This window comes from Vanessa cardui, chromosome 21 (assembly GCF_905220365.1).
Source record: "Vanessa cardui chromosome 21, ilVanCard2.1, whole genome shotgun sequence".
NCBI classification, from domain to species: domain Eukaryota; kingdom Metazoa; phylum Arthropoda; class Insecta; order Lepidoptera; family Nymphalidae; genus Vanessa; species Vanessa cardui.
Window position 1 is genome coordinate 6,537,915 of NC_061143.1, and position 26,028 is coordinate 6,563,942.

The 26,028-nt window shown below is 33.3% G+C and overlaps 5 protein-coding genes across 11 annotated transcripts; 4 read left to right on the forward strand and 1 right to left on the reverse strand.

Moving 5' to 3' along the window:
* Positions 1 to 1,599: 1,599 nt before the first annotated feature.
* Positions 1,600 to 2,495, forward strand: LOC124538974 (translation initiation factor IF-2-like). The gene is made up of 3 exons (XM_047116266.1): positions 1,600 to 1,769; positions 1,855 to 2,048; positions 2,283 to 2,495. Exons 1-3 carry the CDS (start codon positions 1,666 to 1,668, stop codon positions 2,450 to 2,452), a joined length of 468 nt encoding a protein of 155 aa, XP_046972222.1. The 5' UTR covers positions 1,600 to 1,665; the 3' UTR covers positions 2,453 to 2,495.
* A 379-nt stretch (positions 2,496 to 2,874) lies between these two features.
* LOC124538844 (glutamate [NMDA] receptor subunit 1) lies at positions 2,875 to 9,124 on the forward strand. Its single transcript, XM_047116076.1, has 17 exons — positions 2,875 to 2,980; positions 3,244 to 3,403; positions 3,689 to 3,811; positions 3,913 to 4,184; positions 4,260 to 4,412; positions 4,848 to 5,021; positions 5,404 to 5,665; positions 5,750 to 5,851; positions 5,936 to 6,047; positions 6,331 to 6,498; positions 6,654 to 6,778; positions 6,857 to 7,091; positions 7,330 to 7,478; positions 7,709 to 7,866; positions 8,058 to 8,230; positions 8,307 to 8,560; positions 8,831 to 9,124. Exons 1-17 carry the CDS (start codon positions 2,967 to 2,969, stop codon positions 9,008 to 9,010), a joined length of 2,814 nt encoding a protein of 937 aa, XP_046972032.1. The 5' UTR covers positions 2,875 to 2,966; the 3' UTR covers positions 9,011 to 9,124.
* Positions 9,125 to 12,477: 3,353 nt separating this feature from the next.
* Positions 12,478 to 13,952, forward strand: LOC124538786 (pseudouridine-5'-phosphatase-like). The gene is made up of 4 exons (XM_047115983.1): positions 12,478 to 12,787; positions 12,871 to 13,089; positions 13,257 to 13,492; positions 13,610 to 13,952. Exons 1-4 carry the CDS (start codon positions 12,736 to 12,738, stop codon positions 13,787 to 13,789), a joined length of 687 nt encoding a protein of 228 aa, XP_046971939.1. The 5' UTR covers positions 12,478 to 12,735; the 3' UTR covers positions 13,790 to 13,952.
* Positions 13,953 to 14,537: 585 nt separating this feature from the next.
* Positions 14,538 to 17,517, reverse strand: LOC124538818 (V-type proton ATPase subunit E). The gene is made up of 5 exons (XM_047116025.1): positions 17,318 to 17,517; positions 16,945 to 17,120; positions 16,044 to 16,212; positions 15,605 to 15,799; positions 14,538 to 15,510 (listed from the first exon to the last, which is right to left on the reverse strand). Exons 1-5 carry the CDS (start codon positions 17,348 to 17,350, stop codon positions 15,403 to 15,405), a joined length of 681 nt encoding a protein of 226 aa, XP_046971981.1. The 5' UTR covers positions 17,351 to 17,517; the 3' UTR covers positions 14,538 to 15,402.
* Positions 17,518 to 18,394: 877 nt separating this feature from the next.
* On the forward strand, positions 18,395 to 25,335 carry LOC124538884 (regulator of gene activity). Of its 7 annotated transcripts, none has more exons than XM_047116131.1 (10): positions 18,395 to 18,811; positions 19,145 to 19,215; positions 19,464 to 19,736; positions 20,426 to 20,606; positions 20,913 to 21,083; positions 21,617 to 21,649; positions 22,236 to 22,440; positions 23,094 to 23,258; positions 24,101 to 24,236; positions 25,209 to 25,335. In XM_047116131.1, the coding sequence occupies exons 3-10, from the start codon at positions 19,467 to 19,469 to the stop codon at positions 25,281 to 25,283; spliced, it is 1,236 nt and encodes a 411-aa protein (XP_046972087.1). In that variant the 5' UTR covers positions 18,395 to 18,811; positions 19,145 to 19,215; positions 19,464 to 19,466; the 3' UTR covers positions 25,284 to 25,335. The 7 variants fall into 7 exon arrangements, with proteins under 7 accessions (XP_046972087.1, XP_046972085.1, XP_046972084.1 ...); XM_047116129.1 differs by having other exon boundaries at positions 18,395 to 18,725; XM_047116132.1 differs by lacking the exon at positions 18,395 to 18,811 and adding an exon at positions 18,894 to 19,009.
* The last annotated feature ends 693 nt before the right edge of the window (positions 25,336 to 26,028 follow it).

A 26,028-nucleotide genomic window follows, 5' to 3' on the forward strand; every position in this document is an offset into this window, starting at 1 on the left:
GGATTTTAATGCGTTTTTTTAATAGATAGAGATTCGAGAGAAAAGTTTTTGTATGTAATACATGGTATAGTAAAAAAACACTGATCATTTTAGAAGTTTGTAATGTGATGTCGTAAATAAACAAATTCTGTAGAATATTTAGTATCAGTATTGCACCCACTGCGAAGACGGGCGGATCACTAGTAGAAGATAATATGCTTACCATAGTTTTTCAGAGTAATATCTCTGAATAGTTAGTTTAGCGAATACCTTTGGATTGACTCTATCTCATTGTATCTCGCTTCTATCATCATAAAGAACGAACAAAATGACACCGATGACATACGTTATCCTTCTACCCATCATTAAAACACACACCACCATAAAATTCTTCTTTCATCTTAAATTACTGCTACGTATATAAAACAATATTATTCCATTTAAACTTCAATAAATGAAAGCTTGGTTTAATAGTAGAGACCCGAAAAATTGACACTTTTTCTCATTTTATTTAATATTTTATCATTATTGATTGATGATAATAAAAAATATATTACATTCCTTGAATTGTAAAGAAAATTAATTATAATTTGTAGACGATGTACTTAGCATTAGGTATGTTACATTATTTTTAATGTCATATATATTAGATAAGTCCTAGGAAAGTAAAAGACCTGTTATTAAATTGTTTATATCCAATTATGACCATCTCCTAGGAGGACAATCCCTTTCTTTTATTTTATGACTTCCGCCTTGTATCAGTATATAATGGTTGATTTAAAGTCTGTTACCAACAAAAACAATACATCGATCGTCATAATATCATCACTTACAATGTCTTCAAAACTATTGGTGAGGATATCTTTAAAATATAATGATGTGATGCGCCTGTTAGAAGAACATTAATATATTATACACTTACTAGTTTTGCTTTTTTCAATTCTATAAATTGTATTATAATTGTTATAAATTTCGTAACAAAAATAAAATAATCAAATTTAATTTAGCAACAGAAGTAACGCAGTACTAATGAAGTAAAAAAAAACTATAATAAACTTTATAATGTTTAGGTATTTTTTACGGCATTATTTGCCGTTTGTGCTGCGGACAAGAATACTGAGAAAAGGAGTGCAGCTGGTTGGGATGTGACTGGTCTTATCCCTGGCTTAGTACAAGTAGCTGGCATGCCCATGCCGAGCAGCGGTATGTAACTATTTGAACTAAATTGATTTATTAATTATTATTTATTCGCAGAGTCGGATTTAAAGGTGTGGAGGCCCCGGGGCTACAAAGCAGTGAGGGCCCTAGACAAACAGAAGCGTGAACACCCTAATAATTATATTATTATGAATTAATTAGTTTTTTTTTATTTCAATCAGTAAGCTATGAATTGTTTCGTATTTGTATCGGTAACTTTTAAAATATTAAATAGTAACATTATTATAATTTGACTATATCTCAGTATTTGTTAACTTGCTGAAACCTGTGGCCCCCTCTCATGTGGAGGCCCCTCCTCATGTGGAGGCCCCAGGGCAGTTGCCCCGGTTGCCCTCCCCTACATCCGGCCCTGTTTATTCGTAATAAAATTGTATACTATATGTAAAACTGTCTCAAGGTTGGTCATCAGAATCTAGTTCCGACGTTGCTGGCGCTATAGCGGCTGCGAAGGCTGCAGCTTCGGCTGTCATGGCAGCACAGAAGCAAGTCGCTGCTGCTAAACATGCAGCACTGGAACAACAAAGTGCCGCTAGTGCTAAAGAGGCAGAAGCAGCTCACGCAGCACATAAAAGGTGAGTCTAAATAATATTTGTGTTCATCATGGTGATCATTATTTTTAGTATGGTATCTTGATTATATATCTGAATATATTTTTAGTGAAGAAGCTTCAAGATTAGCTCGAGCTCAAGCTCTTGAATCAGCACAAGCGGCTGTACACTCGCAGGCTCAACTCGCTGCAGCGAAGGCTCGCGCCGCCGCTGCGCAGAAAATAGCGGCAGCGCGAGAAGCTGCTGCGGCTATGGCAATTCAACGAGCTGCCCAAAACCAAGCTGCTAAGCTCCAAAATGCTGGTAAAGATTTTATATTGACTTCTTTTACATCCTCTATAAAAAAAAAATTAACTGTATCCGCCGAAACAGTGTGTGTAACTTGACTTGACTTGTTGTTACCTTATTAACTATTTTTGTAAGCTATAAATAAAATATTAAGTTGTACTCGTAAGTACGTGTATGACCACTAAGTACTATATTTATTTATAAAAATATATTAAATAAATTTATTTGAATAACATTTTAAATCAACAGATTTGGAGGCTTTGAAGCTCTCAGTGATACAAAGTTCAGGGGCCGCTGGTGCAGCTGGCGCGGCTCAACACGCGGCTACAGCCGCAGCTGCGGCACTACGTCCAGCTGTATGGAATCCCACCTGGAAAGCTGGCTGGACTCCATCTGCTGCAACTTGGACATGGTCTTAAAATTATTATTAAGAAATTAAATAATATTTGCTTCGCACAGTTGTGCGCGTTTTGCTTTTTTTTATTTTATAACAATTTTTTATTCCATACAAATAAAATAATTTAGTACAAAAAGCTTTTTTCTTTTATACAATATTCTTAAAACGTGACTGGGATACGTACTTCTATAATCATATTACTACTCAACGTCTAATTAATTTAAGTTCTTATGAACCCTTTGATGATAATGATTTTTAATATATTACATTTTAATATTAGTTTGATAATGAAATTATACAAATAAGTTTAGAAATAACCTAAAAGTAGTGATTACATACTCTTTTATACCTCCTTATATCCTAGAAAATTGATTGGTACTCAATACGGCTGCGCCGTTGCCTTGGCAACTAGGGATGAAGCTCCATCTGTCGTTACTTCGCAGCTTCCGACAGACGTTACGTAATAATGTTTTCTTATTTTCTGAGTGAAATAAGTTCGATAAAATGTGAGTGAAGTAGAAATATATTTCACAAAAATGGATGACAAACGGTAAGTAAAGAATCGTAAAAGAAAGATTTTTTTAAATATTTGAATAAGGATAACAAGAGGAGGTATAAAAAATATTTATGTGTTTAACAAGTATAGCTAAATTTATTATAGATTATATATGAGAAAAGTTTTTTTTTTAATTTATCAACTATTATAAATTTTAGTAATAGTTATGTTCGGTCCATTTTATTAGTTTAATAATTTAATTATGCTCTCAAAGAAATTTTTACTGAAAAAAATGACATTATCACTATTATTCACAGAAAAATGATTTTCATACATCTCATCCTAGCGGTAAGCTGCTGTCTTAACCAAGTAGCTGGTCAAATAGATCGACGACGATTCTCGAATCCTACGTATTATAATGTTGGAGGTGTACTCTCTAGCAATGAGTCCGTCACTTTCTTCAAGGATACCATTTCGGTACTAAAATAATTCTGAAATATATTTAAAAACTGCAATATTATTAAGTAAATATTTTAATGTTTTCAAACTTTCTAAAATGCCATAGCGAAATAGGTGTGATTTATAGCCAGATATGTGATATGATATGTGATTCAAATTATAAAAACAGTACAGTTTGAGTTTTGATATCTCCATCACATTGAATTATTGATTAAATCTAAATATGAGTCTTAATAATTATACATTTTAATTCAAGTGAACATTTTAAGATACAATATTTACATGAATATTTTGGCATTCCAGAATCTAAATTTCAAAGATAAATACGTACCACGAGGTGTGACCTATCATGACTACTCAATTCTAATGGATCCAAACCCAATAAAAACGGCGCTGAATGTTTGCAAAGACCTTATAGCTCATCGAGTAAGTAAATACTGTTTAAAAAAAATAGCATATTTCATAACTTTTTAATAATTATTTATTAGTTATATTTCTGAATTTAAAAATACAAATATCTTTAATAGGTGTACGCTGTTGTCGTCTCTCATCCGTTAACTGGTGATTTGTCACCAGCTGCCGTTTCCTATACAAGTGGCTTCTACCACATTCCGGTAATCGGTATATCATCCAGGGATTCGGCATTTTCCGATAAGAATATTCACGTATCGTTTTTGCGGACGGTGCCACCTTATTCACATCAAGCGGATGTATGGGTCGACGTTCTTAAACACTTTAATTATATGAAAGTTATAGTGATACATAGTTCTGATACAGATGGAAGAGCCATTTTGGGAAGGTATATTAAAATACTTCCAAAGAACATTAATTTAAGTAATACGAGTATAAGTAAATAAATATTTGCTCCCTGTAGGTTTCAAACAACGTCTCAAAGTATTGATGAAGATGTGGACAGGAAGGTCGTCGTTGAGCAAGTCATTGAATTTGAACCTGGCCTTGATTCTTTTAGTGATAAGCTGATAGAAGTTAAGAGTGCGCAGGCAAGAGTATTTCTTATGTATGCCAGGTACGTTTCAATCTCTATTATTTTTAATTAATTTAATGGATTTATGATAATTATCATTTTACAGTGCCTGTATAATTTATTTATTATCATTAATTAAATTATAGCTGAGATGGCCCAGTGATTAGAACACGTGCATCTTAACAGATGATTGTGGGTTCAAACCCAGACAAGCTCCGCTATATATATGTGCTTAATTTGTGTTTATAATTCATCTCGAGCTCGGCGGTGAAGGAAAACATCGTGAGGAAACCTGCATGTGTCTAATTCATCGAAATTCTGCCACATGTGCATTCCACCGACCCGCATTGGAACAGCGTGGTGGAATATGTTCCAAACCCTCTCCTTAATGGAAGAGGAGGCCTTATCTCAGCAGTGGGAAATTTACAGGCTGTTACTTTACTTACTCTACTTTACATTAATTTGTATGAATTTTAGCAAGACTGATGCTGAAATAATATTTCGGGATGCGACCTACTTGAACATGACGACAACAGGTTACGTGTGGATGGTGACAGAACAAGCCCTGGACGCTGCTAATGCACCTGAGGGCTTACTCGGACTGAGACTGGTCAATGCTACCAATGAACATGCCCATATTCAGGATTCAATGTACGACGGATAATGAACTATTTATTCGTGTCGTATTTCTTGCCATGTCTTTTTAATTATTTAATATCCGATTAGACATATTTTTCTCGCAACCTATTGTACTGTTGTAGTAACATGCCAAAAATCTCGAACCTTTAAATAAAACTAGAAAGTTTTAACATTGTTTCAACGTTGGATGAACGATGCGTAAATACAAAAAAAAATACTAGCTTCGGGTAGCGATTCTCTTTCATAAAGTGTGATTATATTAGCAGTTCTACAATTTTGTAACACATTTTTACACGGTTTCGTTTTTTTTTTATACGGTTTCGCTTATATATAAATATAAGTACTTCTAAAACACGAATTAATGGTGTTTTTCAAGTGATAATATTTTTTTCAGATATGTACTCGCGTCAGCAATACGCGACATGAACACTTCAGAAGAAATTCACGCTCCTCCGTCTGATTGTGACAATTCTGGTTCTATCTGGAAAACCGGACAGCTCCTATTTGATTACACCAGAAAGCAGAGTTTAGAGAACGGAGCTACTGGACACGTCGCTTTTGACGATCACGGTGACAGAGTACACGCAGAATATGACATGGTGAATGTGAGGGCCCAGGGAGAACACGTGGCTGTTGGAAAATACTTTTATTCCAAAGTAAGTTCGAAACGTAACAAGGCTTAATCATTCCAGCCAATGCATTTGAAATGATATACCTACCAATCTACTCTTTTGTTACAGGAAACTCAAAAAATGCGTTTAGAACTCAAGGAGAATGAAATAATTTGGATGGGTCGTAGTTCATCAAAACCAGAAGGGTTTATGATTCCTACACATCTCAAAGTAATTATTTAACGCTCATAAAAGTGCTTGTGAGTACGATATATTTGTAATAGAATTTCATGTGATATTTTGTTATTGTTTAAGGTTTTAACAATAGAGGAAAAACCGTTTGTGTATGCTCGCCGTGTTGACGATGAATTAGAATGTACGGTGGAAGAAGTACTGTGTCCCCATTATAATGCTAGCGATGAAGCAGGTGAATCTATGCGATTTATTATTGAATTGACTAAAATTAAACAAACAGACCGAGATATTCAATCCCTTTAACTATATTTTAAAATACGCTGTGCTTCAGGAATCAAATGTCATCCGTTCATAATATGAATCATATTATCATCTCTTTTAAATTTGATCAGGTATTTATTTTAGCATTTATATTTCAGAACATTTACAACAAAATATATCTTTTTTCCTTTTACTTTCAATTACGTCATTCAACGGTAGATTGTCTTAACTATTACGTGGTTTCATCATTCTAGATCAACTTTATTGCTGCAAGGGCTTTTGTATGGACCTGTTACGGTACTTATCGAAAGCGATCAATTTTACTTACTCGCTAGCTCTATCTCCTGACGGACAGTTCGGAAATTATATAATTCGAAACTTTTCACAACCAGGAGCTAAAAAAGAGTGGACGGGATTAATAGGTATATTTCCAAAAAAATAAACTAAGCTGACTAAATTTATTTAAAAAAAAAAAACAACTGAATTAAAAAAAATCTAAGAAGGGATTAATGTAATTACGATGTAATGTTGGGTAGGTTTAAGAGAGTTTTACTTGATATTTGAATTACTTTTATAGGTGAATTAGTTTACGAAAGAGCTGATATGATTGTCGCACCTTTAACGATTAATCCGGAACGAGCTGAGTTTATAGAATTTAGTAAGCCATTTAAATATCAAGGCATCACAATTTTAGAGAAAAAGGTGAGACACAATTCTGAATATTGCTATAAATTAAGCAATTAACGTAGATATGTAAAATTCTGCTATCATTTTTTACAGCCTTCACGATCCTCAACCCTCGTATCGTTTTTGCAACCATTTTCAAACACGCTTTGGATATTAGTAATGGTTTCAGTACACGTGGTCGCTTTAGTGTTATACCTTTTGGACAGATTTTCTCCTTTTGGGAGATTTAAACTAGCGAACATCGATGGTACCGAGGAAGATGCTTTGAATTTATCTAGTGCTATTTGGTTTGCGTGGGGCGTTTTACTTAATAGCGGAATTGGAGAAGGTACTATATAGGATAAAAATGTTTTTTCTTTTTTTTTTGACCATGGCTAAAATTAGTTTTAAAAATATCAAATTTGATTTAGTCTTTTGCTGTCTATTATTTAAAGTCAACTTGCGATTTAATTAAATACATATACATGGTACATTTCAGAATATGTACCTACTTATTTGAACAAAGCAGCGGAAATCTATTGAATAAGTGAAATTTATTTTAATATTTAACAATTTAATACCTTAAGGTACTCCAAGAAGTTTTTCTGCTCGTGTCCTCGGTATGGTTTGGGCTGGTTTTGCTATGATCATCGTCGCTTCGTATACAGCTAACCTGGCAGCTTTCCTTGTACTCGAAAGACCTAAAACAAAGCTAACTGGAATCAATGATGCCAGGGTAATTATTCTCTATATATCAATGATTACATTTTATTTCCATGAAAAAAAAATGATACTTAAATATGAATATCTGTTTTTAATTTTATACCGACTATACGATATTAATCATTCGATTTTATTTTCTTGAAAAAAAAATGATACTCAAATATGGATATCTATTTTTAATTTACTACCTACTATATGTAAGATACGTAGAAGTAATCCAACTATTGCTAAGACCTATTTTAGCTTCGCAACACAATGGAAAATCTAACCTGTGCTACAGTGAAGGGATCTGCTGTAGATATGTATTTTCGGAGGCAAGTTGAATTATCGAACATGTACCGAACGATGGAAGCGAATAATTATGACAATGCTGAACAAGCTATACAAGACGTTAAAAATGGGTAAATAGAATCTTAAGATTACATTTCTTAGACTAGGTTTGATACAGAACACTAGCAAGTAAATTATAAAGTGTAAACAATTATTATTATTTAATATATATCTATTAACGATAAAATATTTTCATAAGAATAATTATGTTTTTGTATTTAATTGGAACACATACCTAAATATTCCCAAAATTTCTTTAAAGGAAACTAATGGCGTTTATCTGGGACTCATCGAGATTAGAATTCGAAGCTGCTCAGGATTGCGAACTAGTAACAGCTGGTGAACTTTTTGGACGATCTGGATACGGTGTAGGGTTGCAGAAGGGATCTCCATGGGCCGATTTAGTCACACTCGCTATATTGGACTTCCACGAAAGTAATAAAATATAGAAGTTATTAATTAATTAAAGAAATTTTACTGATTTTTTACAATACTGTCAATTCTTTAACAGGTGGAATAATGGAATCTTTGGACAACCAATGGATACTTCGCAATAACATGCTTAACTGCGAGGAAAACGAAAAAACTCCGAACACATTAGGTCTGAAAAACATGGCAGGAGTGTTCATATTGGTTTTAGCGGGCATTATCGGAGGAATAGTCCTTATCGTGATTGAGGTGGTGTACAAACGTCACCAAATCAGAAAGCAGAAGAGGATGGAGATCGCGCGCCACGCAGCTGACAGGTGGCGCGGCGCCGTTGAGGTAAACCGAGCAAAGATACATGCCATGGACCACATCGACATCAAACGACAAATTGAAACAAAAATGTAACCCGCGCTTCCCCTTCTTGATAACGATTCACTTACAAGTATTGTTAACGACCAATATTCTTACCAATAAAAATATTTATCTTTCGTTTAGATGCTTAATTTGATAGTTGCCCCAACCGGAATATCATCGTGGTTGTAAGTAGAAATGTGATTTTGTAATACTAATGGGATGTGCCGATTTTTGATTATAATTATGTTACAGAAGCGAAAGTCATTGCGGGCGTCTATTTTGCCATCGCAGCGTCGAGCAAAGTCGAATGGGGTGAAGGAGACGGGAAGCATCAGCTTGGCGGTTGATAGAGGCGTGCGACGTCGCGACGAGCCACGCATACCGCGCTACATGCCTGCCTACACACCAGACGTATCTCATCTTGTAGTTTAAACTTGTTAACGTAAAAGATATAAGATTCATATTTATTAAAACTTAGTTAGATTCAAATCTTTTAACGCGTCTTCAGTCTTCTCCTGAACTCTGTTTCTCCGCGGAAAAACGACAAAATAATGGCCTGAAGATTGACGGATTTAACCGATTAGGTGTTGCCAAAATGAATACAATATTGTCAATCTAATGAACACTATTCAATAGAATATTACTGAATAGAGCAATCATACTGAATTTGGCGTAAACTTCTATATTCGCACGCTCTAATCTCAGCACATTTAGCGTCATTTAGGTCCCGTCGACATGTCAGTTCCACGACTCCAGTAGAGTTTGTTCGCTTAGATACACGCAGACCGTGGACAAGGTTCCCTTGTTAATTGCAAGATCGATCTGTAACCTTCTCAATCTTCAGTAAGTAATTGCATATACAGGCTCTGCTCTTGTGACAACTGAAGTCACAGAAAGATCGAAGAAAATATCCTCAGTATCCCTTTCAGAAGCAGGGTCTCTAGTTTCCGATTGACAAGTGACTCAAATAACTCATGTTTGAGTCCCCATCTCTATCTCCCTTCTCGGCTGCACTTGGTACTTGCACTTAACAGTGTCCTCAAGGGTGTTGAACGCCCGCACCAATCCCGACGTACTCTTCCCTTCGCTCTAGTCCTTGAAGTTTGCCTGTCTCAGTGCCCCGTCCGTACCTTCGAAACCTTCAAAAACAGCAGTTCGCCTCTTGAAGTCGAGTCCGGCCGGTTGGAATACTGTCTCCTACTCTGTTCTGTTAATCTAGGAGTTTCTAAAATCTTGTATGTTACCTTCTAACTGAGCCTGCGTTGGCTGCGAAGCAGCTACCTCGCGCTCAACCGATTCGATGTATTCATGTAAAAATAAGAGCACTATCTAAAGATTTTAAGTGAAAGAAAGGATATATTTTTTTGTATATTTCAAGATATTAAAGCCGACTTCGTATAACTTCTGTTGGACCTAAGGACAAAATGTCAATTTTGGTATATACAAATCATATAATATACACATTATATAAATACATACAAAAAATTATGTACTTTATTAAGTAGTTGAGATAGAACTGCGTGTATTATGTTTAAGATTATTAAAGAACACCAAATAAACAACGATTAAGAGAGTAAATGTTTTAGTTAATTTTATTACCTTTTTTCGTTTAAAGGTTATCTCGTATCTACTGCTGTTTTTTAAATCCTAAAAGTTATAACAGTTCCCTAAATGTTAATAAAAATGTACTCGAATTAAGATAAAGATATTCCCACTACGTAATATGTTCATTTTTATTAATATTTTTACATTTATACATATCATGTCATCTTTATCGCAGATATGACAAGCTTGAATCTGTGATAAAGTGTCAAGGTGTAAATCACAAGATTCATATTTTCATGATATTCATAACTAGCGGCTCGCCCCGGCTTCACACGGGTGCAATATTTATATTAAATATAGGTACTACAGAATGACCAAAAGCTATCCACTTTGATTATAAAGACTATATACAAAGTTGATAGCTTTTGGTCATTATACAACCCACTGTCATCACACAGTGTCCCTGCATTTGAATTCTCATATATCTTCGAAATTATTTATAACATTCTTCTGTAAAGGGTCATATTGGTCAAATCAAATATATCAAATTTCTGATATTTTGATGATTTTTTTGTTTTTATGTTACCGGATAAATAACCGGCTAATCTCTGCAAAGTTTGGACCGATTTTGACAGCACTTTCAATGGCAGATAGCTAATGTAATAAGGATTAACTTAAATTTTTATTTTAGAATTATGCATAAAATAATTAATAATAAAATCACTCTACAATGCAACCCGCGGAGCACTCCCGCCGCCGTCATGTTCGATTCCTCCCATCAACAGCTTAATTACAAAACTTAGGTAGTTTTTACAGAATTAATAGGAACAACATATACATACATAACTTTTATGTTAAAATCAAACGGGCACGAATTCGCGGGCACAGCTAGTTATACATACATGTAACGCTTCTTCTGAAATCTCTATCCATTAAAAAAAAACGCGTGAGTACTGAGTGCTACATAAGGAGGATATTGCCCATAATCGCCACGCTGGGCAGGCGGGTTGGCGATCGCAGGACGTATTCTCGCACCGATAACGCTGCTGCCCGTCATCGGCCTGTGGCATTTAGCTACACCTATTTTGTTGATGGATATACCGCCATCAGTCGATCGCCAGAGCTTCGTTTGCTGATCGGCAGGAGGCACCACGGGCAGGTGAGATTGGCTTGGGGCACTAAGGTATAGTTTGCGCCCCCTTACATCCCCTATAAATAATGTTCTTCCACTTCAGTGCTAGATTTAAAATAAGTACCTAATAAGTTTTAAAGACCTCTGAAAACGGTGGCGGTGACCTGATGTTGACATTTCAATAAACACCGAATAACAGCAACAACATACACAACTTAGACTGATTCTATACAAATAACTACCCTATAGAAATGCTGGACCTGTGGGTGGGTATGTTGAGGGAATTACAGAATTCTTGCTGCAATCTCTACTTATTTTAATATTGCATAAACATAAACAGCCTATAAATTTCCCACTGCAGGGCCTCTCCCATTGAGGAGAATTTTTAGAGCATATTTCACATCACTGCTCCTATTCAAATTCGACTTGGAATAACGAACGACCTCAAAAACAACCCTGTATTATATACTGTATTCGATACCTAAAGTAGAATAGATACAGTATACATTAAGGTTGATTTAAGAAGTAGATACCTAGGTACTGACTCGTAGACACCATAAATTTTACGTGTTTCAATATAATATAAATGTAAGCACTGTTAATATTTTTACTTTGCCTAGTGTCGTAGTTATTTGATTAAATTCTTAGTTCAATGGTTTCTATCAATGATGTTGTAGTAAACAGATATGTTATTAACGCGCAAAAAGTGAAGACTAGAAATCGTCTTAATTGGGACGTTTGCCTTTAGTTTTTTACGTAGTAATACGTTATAATACATCATAATTACGTAGTAATACGTTTTGCATAATTAAAACATCTAGTTATCAAGTTATCAAGCTATCCTTTTTACTTTTAACGAAATGTAAAAATAAACTAAAATAAATGGTCCCCGGCGCGGCACACTTTTTTCTAAATAAAACTAGTTATTACGGATTTTAACGTCACGGGTACTGTACCCGTGACCAGGAACGCTCTAAAGTCCTCGAAACGTCGGGATGTCCAAAATAATTAATATACGCGATTAAAATCCGTAATAACTAGTTTTATTTAAATGTGTAATAATCGCGAAAATTTAAGACAACATTACACTTTTTTCTATTGTTTAGTATGGATATAACATATCTGTTTATTAGAATATCATTGGCTTCTATTTATTTCAAACCTAGACTTTAATTGTTAGGGCAATTTGTAAAGTCAAAACAATGTCAGTTGTCATTTTCATTGTCAATCGCACATGATACTGAATACTGAGTCACTTTAAATTTAGAGGTTGATTTATGTATTATATATTTTCATAGTCTAAGAGTATCCATAAGCTATTATATACTAAGTCTTATTTAAAAAGTGTTAATTTAATATCAGTTATACCATATGAGATAAAAAATTGCTACAAGAATCTAATTTCTTGAAAATCGTTTGTCATATTAGGGCAAAGTAAAATAATTATATTATATAAATTATATAAAAGTTCCTTTTAATCATGACTAAACCAGTAACACATGTTCTGTTTGACATGGATGGCTTGTTATTAAGTATGTTATTTATAAAGAGAAATAAAGTAGGTAACAGTCCAAAATGTAGTTACGATTTTATTCTTATTATGAATTATTTTCAGATACCGAGGATTTATATACGGTAGCATTTCAAAACATTGTTTCAAAATATGGTAAAGTTTACACATTTGATTTAAAATTAAAATTAATGGGAACTCAAGCTCATGAGGCAGCACAAAAAATTGTTTCTGAACTGCAACTACCAATAACACCAGAAGAATTCATAGATGAAAGTAAAAAACAGTTTGAAGTGTTGTTTCAGGATACCAATCTTATGCCAGGTAATTAAATATAAAAATAAAATGTATATTATGTGTAGATGTTATATGCACTTGCTTATAGACAAATATCTTCAAATACTTAGTGTAGTCTTCATTAGTCACACTTGGTTTCTTTATGTGTATAGTTAATTGTAAATTAAAATTAATTATATTAATAATTATTTCAGGTGCAAAGAGACTTATTGAGCATTTACATAATAAAGGTATACCACTAGGGTTGGCAACCAGTTCAAGTGAAGAAAGCTATCATTTAAAAGTTGATAAGCACCACCAAGCATTATTTTCTTTACTTCCATACAAAACATTTGGCTCTTCAGATCCTAGTGTTAAAAAGGGAAAACCACATCCAGACATATTTTTAGTAGCTGCTTCAAAATTTCCAGAAAAACCTCAAGCCGACCAGGTATTTTGAACTTTTTAATCTAAACATTGTTGTTAGTGATAAAATAAAAAAAATTAAATATCTTCATTTATATAAGATTGTTTCATCATATGTTAAAATTGTTATGTTTATTTCTAGTGCCTAGTCTTTGAGGATGCTGTTAATGGTGTAAAGGCAGCAAGGGCAGCTGGCATGCAAGTTGTTATGGTTCCTGATCCCCGAGTAGACAAGAGCCTGACAGAAGAAGCTACTATTGTCTTACAAAGCTTAGAGGATTTTAAACCAGAAATATTTGGATTACCACCATTTGATGATTAAACAATAAACCAAAAGAATTTAGAAAAATTATATTAGATTAGAACAATTTATAATGACTCCATTACTTCTAAATGGTATTGGAAATGTTAAATAGAGTTATTATATGTATATTTTGTGAAAACAAATTGAAATTTTTAATATATAAAAATTGTTTCACACATTTTTTCTAGTATTTTTATTTCAAGTATAAATCTAACTTTATAAAATTTACAATAATAAATAAAAAAAAAATTGTAAGAAAATAATATATGTTTGTCAATTTATCTAAATTTTTTAAATTTAATAAGGTTATTTTATTGTTGATCACAGATTCACAGATAGTATTTTTTTAAGAATACTTTATAACCAAGAGTAATAAAGCACTAAATGTGTATATAATATAAGAGGGGGTGCTATGGATATTTCATTTCAGATCTGTATTGTATATGCATATATATACAGGATATCACATAATCAGTTTCACACATGGATCTGTAAGGATATGGAATTATTTTTGATAGTTTCGGTTACAGTAAGAGCCACCATACTCCATTTCTGGTATATAATGTAGTTATGCACTGAATACGCTAATTTATCTATCTACCAGTGGAAATTTATGATATGGCCTTAAGTCTTTTTCTTTTCTAGGTTGTTCTTTATTTTGTAGTATTTCTCAATGTAAGGTTTAGGTAAAAAAAGTTTTCAGAGGACGCTTTTCTGCATTATCACCAAAATAACTTTATAACTAGGGTATTAAATAAAAAAACCATATTTTTAACACATCTATATATTTACATAAGAATTTTAACAGTGCCATAATGGGAGACATACATAGCAAATTTTAGCAATTTATATTCGAAAGCGAGCCAAAACAAAATATTTGCCAGGATAAAACAAAGTAGGAATGTGATGGGCGACTGCAAGATTACAGTATGACACTACACTGCAACCAGTCAAATCTTTACATCGATTTAAGTAGACACAGCATAGGATGCTGCTGTCAAACCAAAATCTTACAGTCATCAATAATTCCTAATACTTTATTTATTAATACATATAATTAAACATATTTCAATATTGATCTGTAATTTAACATTTTAAAACATAAAATAAAATTCAGTTGTTGAACTATAAAGCCTCAGCAAATCTAGTGCTGATAATACTGTATGTAGAAGGAAGGTTATAAGATGCTTCAGTTTTAAAAATCTATGTATAGAATATAGATTATGTATATAGTAAAGTATTCTTAATACATTGTTTCAAATCCTATACTACATCCTCTAAATACATAGACATTGGGCTATGAATGAATTGCTATAATAAAATTTAAATTTTTCTTTGATAACTATTAGGCGAAACTAATGTACAGAAACAATTGAAATGATTCATTTAATAGATACAGGACCAGGCATCAGTAAAATCACATGACCACACATATTTAACACGTTCTGGCGACTTAACTGTGTCATTAATAAGAATATATTCTAAACAGCGATAAAATTGTACGCATTATTATATAATATATAATTAATTAGGCAAAGGAAAACACTTATTGTAACATTATTTTAGTTCTAAGAAAATTTAAATAAATTGTTAGTTATAACAAGTGGATATAGAGGTCACCAATAAACTGTTTAATCAGTGAATTTACGGTTAGGGTTACGTCCAAACAGAGCTGTACGGATCTCAGGCAGCAGCTGCTGGGCAATGAGCTCCAAGCGAGACTCCAGGGTGTTGCAAATCTACAAAACACACAAAAAATTATTAAGATAAGAGGAATAATCTATCTTATAAATGTATAGTATCATGTGACAAAAACAATAAATTTCTAATTACCTTGATGCGACCCTTAGCTGCAATGAGCTCAATACCTCCGCAAGTGTCTGGAGACAGATAATTATCTGGGTCCACTTTGAGCTGTGTATCCTTCTTTATCTTGGCTTTGTAGTCTTGCTGAGCCCTACCAAAGAGAGATTCCACAAGGCTCTTGTCTGCCTGTCTGACACGGATGGTCACTTGAGGTTCGATAAGCTATAAAAAGAAATATAAGATTTAACAAGTACTTAAAATTTCATCCTCATGTAACTTATTCAATAATTTTAATAATAAGACAATATTTATACTGAATAAATAAATAAATTATCAGGTTACAATTATAAATGTCATTAATGACAGTTAAGAGTAGTAATACTACAGAGTAAAATGTATTAATATCAAGCTTATTGTCTGTTTCTAATTATTTAGTCAATAAAATTTATTAGGATTTTTATTATACCTGGAAGAGAGCCTGAACAATGAGTGTTACAAGAAGATCAGAGTACAGCTTTGTGTCACTTGGGACCTCAGCCAGACGCTTGCGGGCCTCGTCAAGTACATTGCGTACATGGTCTTCACGTACTTTGAGTACCTTCAGACGGGCTTGGTTCAGCATGTTCGAGGAATTGCTGCAAATCATATCTCAATGAATATAAACAATTTTAAAAATTACACTGATTATGACAATATACGTAAAAAGCAGAAAACTATAATTTATGTAAAACACGCAGACATCATTTTTTAGACAACTAGGCCTTGTTATTTGCTACATATTGTTTAGTAAGTAAAAGCCTAAGACTAATTCTTAAACAAATTTCATAGATTTTTCAACAACTATAAACATGATTAGTTATCTCTAAGATTAGATTAAGGGAGTTCTAAATCTATGGAATATACAAAGCATGAGAGGAATCTATATATTATTTGCACTATCTTTTTCTTATTAAACATTAATTGATCTCATATAAATATTCATAAATTTAAAAAAACTGTAATTCATTATAGACTAATTTCATCTATATAATAAATACCCTTGTTTAGAGAATATAAAAAAAATTCAAACAAGCATTTGCCTTATATAATAATTGAATATTTGCATGTGACTATCAGTAGCACACAACTTTACACCAAAAGGTATGAAATTAGTTGCTTTTTGTGAAGAAATTTTAAATTGATTACCAATGCAACCAGTCATGATTGAGAATTTGTATTAGTCTTGATTAGCAGACTTAATCTAAAGTATTAAAAAAAATTAATTTTAAAATTATTGTCGCTCGAGATCTTCTTATTAATTAATCATTTCTTAAATTTGTACTTAGAACATAGTGAAATGGACAAGATTCATAATCAACTAAACCTACATCTTTTTTTGAAGTTCAACTTGTTTTTCCTTCTTTTCATAGTATTCCATGATCTTAAGTCGCTGTTGTTGAACAAGACGGCCTTTTTCAATATTGAACTCCTCTTCAGCCTTTGCATCGATTTCTTCGGCCTTTTCATTGGCCTCTTGTTCGATGAAGGCCATCATATGTTTGATCTAATAAGAAAAAAAAGCAAAATTTGACTAAAATACACCCCGTAAAGCTCATTTTTGAAGAAATATAGTGGTATTTTCTAGAATTAAAGATAGCATAAAACATCGGAACCCGTGGATCAATCATTCTGACAATTTTCATGTCGAATTACGACGTGTAAAAATTCATGAAATACTGTTTACTTTATTCATATTTATACCTGTTTTTGAACATCTGCATCGCTGAGCGCCATGGCTGATAGATATTTTTTAACACCACTAACACGAAAAACGGCCGATATTGAGCCAGAAATTAAAAAACTGGCTAGTTGAAGTAAGTCGACGCCTATCAGACGTGCTTTTTCATTGAACAATCATATGATCATTAATGTTGCCATTGCTGACATGTAATTTCCACTACGATCATAGACAATCTTTTTTTTTAACTACCTATCATTATAAACTAAAATAAGAATGTTTTCCGTATTCACTAGATGCATTTATCATTATCGTAGATGCTATGGTTACTATGGATTGATGTTAGGAATGGTTTATTAAGTTAACCGACATGATACTTGGTTAAACATCTTGATAATAGTTTTTTTTTTGAGCCTCATAAAAAAACTTAAAAAATAATCAGTGTTTAAAAAAAATATAACGCTTAAAATGTTTCTAATTTTTGAATGGATTAACTTAAATAAACTTGATTTTGTATCATGCATTTGCATCGTAATACTAACATAATATACTTAGTGTATATTATTTGGAGGTACTTCTAAAACAAAAAAAAATCTAAGCAATTCAACGATAACATATATTTTATACGGTAGGTGTTAATTTAATGGTTATCTTTTATTTCAAATTAATGAAATTTCAAATTAAGAGGAAGAAGTTTACAATGTTAATAAAACACTATGAAAAAGCGATTAAATAAAAGTAGTACTCCTCCTAAGGTTCGTAAATAGGATCCATTTGCATAATATTTATAATATAATAAGTTATCATTTTGTATCAATTTCCATTTTATACGACAGAACAAATTAGTGAATAAAATGCAACATATGATCGAATTTACCCTAATTTGAAACGATGTTATTTAATGCAATAACCCTTAGATCGTGATCATTTTGATTTAATCAATGCAATTCCTTAATATTGTAAATATGCTTTTACTTTAAAAATAGAAACTTCATAAAGACACATAAAAATCAATAAAACCTATCATTATTAGAAGTCATATTATATTACATACTTTTAACGTAGATTTTTGGTAAATAATTAGGTAGTGTTTTTGATAAAATTAACTGTTTCCGCTTTTAACAATATGGCCGCCAGTTGTTTAGGGTAATGTGGCGTTCGACAAATCCGAGTGAAATTGTTATAATTTATTTTAGCTACGTAAAGATGTACACAGTTTTAAGCATTTTATAGCAGTGTTTCATGGAAAGGCTGTATTAAAAATACTTAATAGTTGGTGAATAAAATTCTAAATGCAGAGAAATTGAACAGTCAACAAACTTTTGTTTATTTCGTCGAGTGAATTTATTTATTTCGCTTGAAAAAACTTGATTATGAAACAACCTTTTGGTTATTAAAATAGTGAAACAAGGACTGAATTTAATATATTAGGTAAATACCATTTATTTATAAAGAACTGAAATTAGAACGTCTTCCAGTCGCCATTGTTTGACAGACGAATAAATAACCATCTTGATGTATGTATACCTACTTTATTTGTTATTATTGACTGCTCTTATCATAATTATCTCTATTAGAAAGACATTATGAGATTTTCTCATCAGGACTGACTTAAATAGTGTCTACAAGCTCATTCAGCTCATAGTTATCATCAATACGAAGCTGGAACTGGATGATATCGATGCTAACTTTTTCCTCTTCTTTTCACATTAGAGGTTAATTTTAATAAATAACATATCATGAGCATTGAATAAGTCATGAATGATTGTATATTTGACGTAATACTTCAAAATGAATTCAATTATGGTGATATTTAAGTGACATTTAATAAATTTTTTCATATTTGTTAGGTCAGAATTAATGTGTGAAGAAATTTTAAAGTTTCGAGTATTGGAAACAAACAGACTAACCAATATGAAATGTTAGTATTGTAGAAATAATGATAGTGATGTTACTATTTATTATAATCATGTACAGTAGTGGAATTAATATATTATTGCAACATTTATAATGCTTTATTAGTATTAAGATAACTGACAAGTAACCTTTGTTTGTTATCAAACATGGTAATAATAATTTTTGAAGTGATATGTAGAGTGCATATACTCAGTTTTAGGTTAAATAATATTGAGCTTTAATTAAATTAATGTAAAAAATATCAAATTACAGGTTATGGCAAACTTGAATTTCCAACAAGCGCCTAGAAGCCTAGCTAGTGGCGGTGTTGGAGGCAGAGTTGGTTCAGGATTGGTCGGTGGTGTATCAGGGCATGTGACACCAACATTTGGTGGTGCCCTGTCACCTGGACGGGGTTCCACGGCTATGCCTGGAGGAGCTCCTCCCTCCATGGCCTCTAGATCTACGTTATTTGGACAAAGAGCATTCGCTGACCGTAGAGTACCAATGGCAACACCACTGTCACAAGCCAACTCAAATTCAATGGTGAGACAATTACTTGTTTTTAAGAAGGTTTGAAGTAGTTAGTTACTTACAGCAAACTAAGCTAAAGGTAATATTTTAGCCTCATTGTCAAAATATTACAATGAAAACATTTTTTTGCTAAGAAAATTTAAATTGGATGAAAGATCACATTGTTCTAGATATTTTGTAATTTAGCAAGTTAGCAAGTAAGTTATAAATGAAATGGGTTCATTTTAAAAAGGCAATTAGGGCATGCAAAAATTAGTATTAGCAAAAACATTTTTGAGTAAGCAGCAATTTTGAAGATTTTGTTTATATGCAAATTATAAATGAAAAACATGCTTACTAAATGTAAAGCTAATTTTAAAATTCAAAATAATAATTCCACTTATACAAAGATACTTGCTTTGTGATGTATCATACCTATAAATTGTAAGTTTATTCACTTTTGCATACAAATAAAATTTTAGATTTGGTGTTTGCCTTTGATATATGTTTAAATTGAAATTCAGTTTATTAAAATTTAATATATAGAAAGCATTGTACAAAATTCAATATTGTAAATTATTGCATTTTCTATACTATGTCAATTTCTTCAAAATATAATCCTATAATAATCGTTTTGAATAAATAAACATTATAAATCGCCAATATGTTTATTTAACTAAATGAAAACTACGATAGTGACACGGTCGGTGTGGTATGTATAGTCGAGTATGGCGAATCTGTCGAGGTTCAACGCGGGGAACTACCATTCGGTGTTCGGCGAGGGCGGGGACACGTCGACGCCGCCGCTGTTGGACCTCAGCGAGTTCCCGTCGCTGACTGCGCGGGGCGCCGGCGACCAGGCGCCCGCCGCCGCGCCTCCGCCCCCCGGCTCTAAGCCCTACGGTGAGTCCGAGCTGCATGCCGTCGTATTTAGTAGCTCAACTTAACATAAGCCCGGCTCTAAACTTTACAATCAAAACTAAGTATACCCTAAAACGTAGCTTAGGATATAAATATTTTTTTTTATTATGGGTCCATAATAAAAGATGTGCCAATAGTCAGTACTTTTGGTGTGAACACATTTTATGTACATATTTTATTACAAATCATTTCCCTTCACATAAGACAAAATAATATGTATCTATTGTACACTTTGAACACATCAGAATATATCACCACAAGGAACTCAAAATCACATTCCTCCACTAGTGGGTATGGTGAAGCAGCCTACCTCTGAGCAGTCTGAGTTCACGATGTCGTCCGAGGACTTCCCCGCGCTCCCGGGCACGTCTGCGGGCACGCATGCGCCCGCGCCGCCCGCGGACTACGCGCATGCGCCCGACAAACCATCACGGAAAGGCATACAGACATCACCGGATGGTAAGCCTATATATTTTTCTGTGTATTTTTGGGTGGAAAATAAGCTTGGCTCACATAGTAACCTTTTGTGATTACTTAGAATTACATTAATTTGAATGGTTTTCATGTTACTAAACGTAATGCTACTAATGTGGAACAAATTTTTATATAACATAATGAAATAAATATTAACAAGTCCTTAATGATTTCTCATAGAATACTATACAATAAATAACGAATTATGTCTTTATTTTAATCTGGAATTAAAAAGTTAGTTAAACATTATTTAACGGCTATTTTATTATCAGCAAGTATGTGCTAGAAATATATTAACAGCTATTGGTGTTAATTAATTAAGCTCCCCACTCATAATGCTAATTTAACCATTGAAAATATTCTTACCTTATTTTCTTTTCGAAATGATGACGTACTTGGTGTCAATTTATTAGTTATTTTTTTCATAGAATATGCATGTGTTTATAATTTATAATTAAATCATGTAGTTGACGAATAGATTTTTTAATAACAACATGCAATTTCTTTTTTCCCCCAAGTCATCAGTCAAGGAGCACATACGGAATACTATGGTGTGTATAAATATTTATACTGGATAAGACATTGTACAGTACTGTCATTTACCCTTTTTCTTGTAGCCTGTAATAAAATAATAATAACTGTGGACTTTCTATTCTATGTTAGCATTGTTTAAGGTAGAATATGTAGTATTGATTTAGAGGTATATAAATAAATGTTATTGTTAGTAATACTTTTTTATAGGTACATAAAAATGTTTAGTTTAATATTTCACGATTTATGCATATAAGATTAATAAGTAATTATACTAATTAGATTGATATGTAATGTTGGAATTAATGCAGAAGTTTGTTTTTGTATTTTGAATGACTGGGTGTTTAAAAACTATTGAACTATAATACATTGTTCTTTGGTGTAAAGTTTAGAGCTCTGGGGTTAAATAGGCTAGTAAAAAACAACTTAGCCATTTAATTGAAGCGAATTAGAAAATAGCATAAAAGTATATAAGACATTAATCAAAAATCGTAATCCACCTTTAATTTATTTGTTTCTATCAATATAATATAATTTGACTATTTAAATCAGCATGCAGCACTATGTTACTGGGAATATATGATTAATGAGTTTGATTGTTTTCAGGCAAAGTGACGAACATACCAGAGACAATGATACCAAACCAGTTTGGTATAGTGGGACTTCTGACCTTCATCAGGGCAGCGGAATCTGACCCTAGTCTGGTGTCGTTAGCGTTGGGGCAAGATCTCACCGCATTAGGCCTCAACCTCAACTCACCGGACAATTTATACCTTACCTTTGCTGGCCCGTGGGCGGATACGCCTTGCAGGTGAGAATATTCTCTCAGAAACTTAAAGTAAGCTGGTATATTATAGTCGAAGAGACAAATATTGATTTTAAATTGACTAAGGGTAATGACATACAAACAGTATGATAGATGCATTATTGGCTTTTTATTTTATGCACCATGAGGAAAAGCGATTAATACATTTTTAAAATATGAGCAATAATAATTACATTACTTTCTTGGGTTCTAAATAATTGTCATTTGTTCTTCCAAATCATTGTGTTCATGATAAAAAGTATAAAGAAATGATTTAGTGTGGTATTGTGTATGTGAATATCTACTTTGAAGTCTCTTTGTCATGCCTGTAAGAGTCGAGATGGCCCAGTGGTTAGAACGCGTGCATCTTAACCGATGATTGCGGGTTCAAACCCAGGCAAGCAACGCTGATTCATGTGCTTAATTTGTCTTGATAATTCATCTCGTGCTCAGCGGTGAAGGAAAACATCGTGAGGAAACCTGCATGTGACAAATTTCATAGAAATTCTGCCACATGTGTAGCGTGGTGGAATATGTTCCAAACCTTCTCCTCAAAGGGAGAGGAGGCCTTTAGCCCAGCAGTGGGAATTTACAGGCCGTTGTTGTTGTTGTCATGCCTGTATGCTATTTTCAACAATGTTTTTTTTTAAATAATTTAGACCACAAGACATGGACTACCACGTGCCCCCCGAGTATCTGATAAACGGATCTATCAGAGAAAAGCTGGCACCATTACGACTTAGTAGATATAAAGAGGATCTGTTATTCTACCTTTTTTACTGCTTCGTGGGCGACGTTCTGCAAATAGCAGCCGCGGCCGAATTGTGAGTATATCTGCAAACTTATTTGATTTATTGTTAACAATTTGGAATAGGCTGTTTGACTGGTTTTTAAAATCCATTTTATATTATTTAGTAGAAGTTAAGGAACCCAGTAAAAGTTGATTTTTTTATTCCTAGTACATATTTACCGAAAAATATCATATTTAAATAGCGCGCAAAAACGCTACTTGGACAACATGGCGCTGCAATGGGGCCTGTGACGTCACTTTGTTGTATTTTAATCTGTGGTACATATAGTAGAAAAGCAAGGTTAACAAGAAAGTGACTTCATCATAAGCCCGGCCAATCAGGAGCGTTTTGTGTCACGTGACAAACGTTTGAAAAAATGCATTTTTATGGATTTTTGAATAAATTAAGTATTATTTTTAACTTTCGTTAGTAAATAACAATTTTTAAATTCATAATATACACCGATTACAATAATTCACAATTTATTTTTCGCATTATCAAATAGCCTAATATTTCATGTCATATGCTTGACTGAATTGAGTTAAATATGATGTTTGCCTTTAAAAGATTCATTGTTACATTAATGTAACTGTACTGAAAAGATCGTAGCTTTATACGGCTCTCGTCCGATTATATTGCAGTATTGCTACTTACAGTATACTTACTACAGTAGCGACAATATTGCTACTTCTTACTGTTTTTTATATTCCTAATCAATCTATTATGGGGTTTAAGGCTGAAAAATAAAATAAACAGTTATAGTTTCAACAATAATAAGAGATAATTTTCTTTGAGAAAGAATGTGAGAGGGAAATGTATTTGCAATATAGCTATTGGTTATTGTTTTACATAGATTGTTTATTATTGTTTATCAGATACAACCGTGAATGGCGGTATCACATGGAGGAAAAGGTGTGGATCTCTCAAGCGCCCGGCATGCCCATGGTGGAGAAAACGTCCACATACGAGCGCGGCACATACTACTTCTTCGACGCGCACAATTGGCGCAAGGTAAACGAAATTTGAGAATAATATACATGTCGGATCGACAGCGACATCAGTACGATCGACAGACATCGTAGGGGCGTATTACTAGGGTGATCGAGCAAAGAGGAAACCGCGAATACAGGAACACGTTTATTCTACGTTTAAAGTACTTAATACACAAATTCAGTATTACACTGTTTCACACTTGGCAACGAAGCGAATGACAGTTCCTAGGATGGAGGTACTGATCTTCACGAGAGCGGAATCGTAAGTGAGTCGTCTCTGAGCGCCTCCACCGGGTAGGCTCCGTCGTAGCACGAAGTTAGTCGCGTCGTGACGTAACGATAGTGCTGCCGCCTCGCGGGATTCGTGCCGCGCTTCGTTACGCTAAGGAATTCATGACCGTCTCCGACATACATATATAGCATTACTACAAGTGTAAACTCATATATATATCAGAGCTAAACTGAAAAAATAAAGAAATAAATATAGAAATGTTGTTAAGTAAACAGTAGTGACTTCAAATTCGAAAAGACACTGTCCTAATTTACTAAATTCATTACTACTTAATTCACCGAAGGAAAAAGTCAGTCGGTGTTGATTATTAATTGTAAAGTGAATATAATTAATGCCTGGCCTATAATTAATTGCCTATAATTAAAGCCTGTAAATTCCCACTGCTGGGTTAAAGGCCTCCTCTCCCTTTGAGGAGAAGTTTTGGAACATATTCCACCACGGTGTTCCAATGCGGGTTGGTGGAATACACACGTGGCAGAATTACTAAAAAATTGTCACATGCAGGTTTCCTCACGATGTTTTCCTTCACCGCAGAGCACGAGATGAATTATAAAGACAAATTAAGCACATGAAACAGCATGCTTGCCTGGGTTTGAACCCGCAATCATCGATTAAGATGCACGCGTTCTAACCACTGGGCCATTTCGACGCTCTTAATTAATAATTAGAATTAATAACTCCAACTTTAATATATTCCAGGTGGCGAAAGAATTCCACTTAGACTACAGCAAGCTCGAGGGCCGACCGCAGCTGCCGCCGCACGTGCTCACGTAGCGGACCCGCGCCTCACCTATTGTAGTTTTGTTATATAAAAGTACAAGTTAAACTAACGTATTTTTATTTAAACCTTTACTAACATCTTATCTTCATCATCGCTCAAGGCGAAAAGCCCAGTGGTATCCTCTCTGTTCTCCTAACAAAGCAAATCGACAGATCTTGTTTGTTTTTTCTAGTCATCTGACATCTTTGCTAATTACTCCATAGAAGTTTGCAGTAACCTTTCCAGCCGTCATTTTAGAGCTGACGACCAGAATTTGAGTAAATTTAAGTAAGAGGATTTTCTTTTAGTTGTTCAGTAGTTGCTGCATATTAGCATTAGTTTTTATAATAATATTTAATTCCAAAGCGGCTGTCGACGCAAATATGATTATTTTTATATTCATAAACATAATATCAATTTTAGTTGATATACTTATTTAGACTTCATAATTAGTCCAAGAGTTCATACATCAAATAAAGTCTTTTGGATGTGTGCTATAAATTCAGATATACATATTCGAGAAGTAGGAAAAAAGTAGTAACTACTGGGATTCTTGCCAGTTCTTTTCGGTAGAATTTAAATTTCTAATCTGCTTAATCGATTAGAAATTACTAAAGTTATGTTTTTTGTTGTTGGTTTCTTTTTAAAATTCCTCAAACTTGTATCTAATCCTTGAATATTTTTTTTTCTATATTTCATAATAAAAAATTCAAATGAGGCGTGAAAAGGCATGTTGTGGGACGGCATGGCGATGTTGAG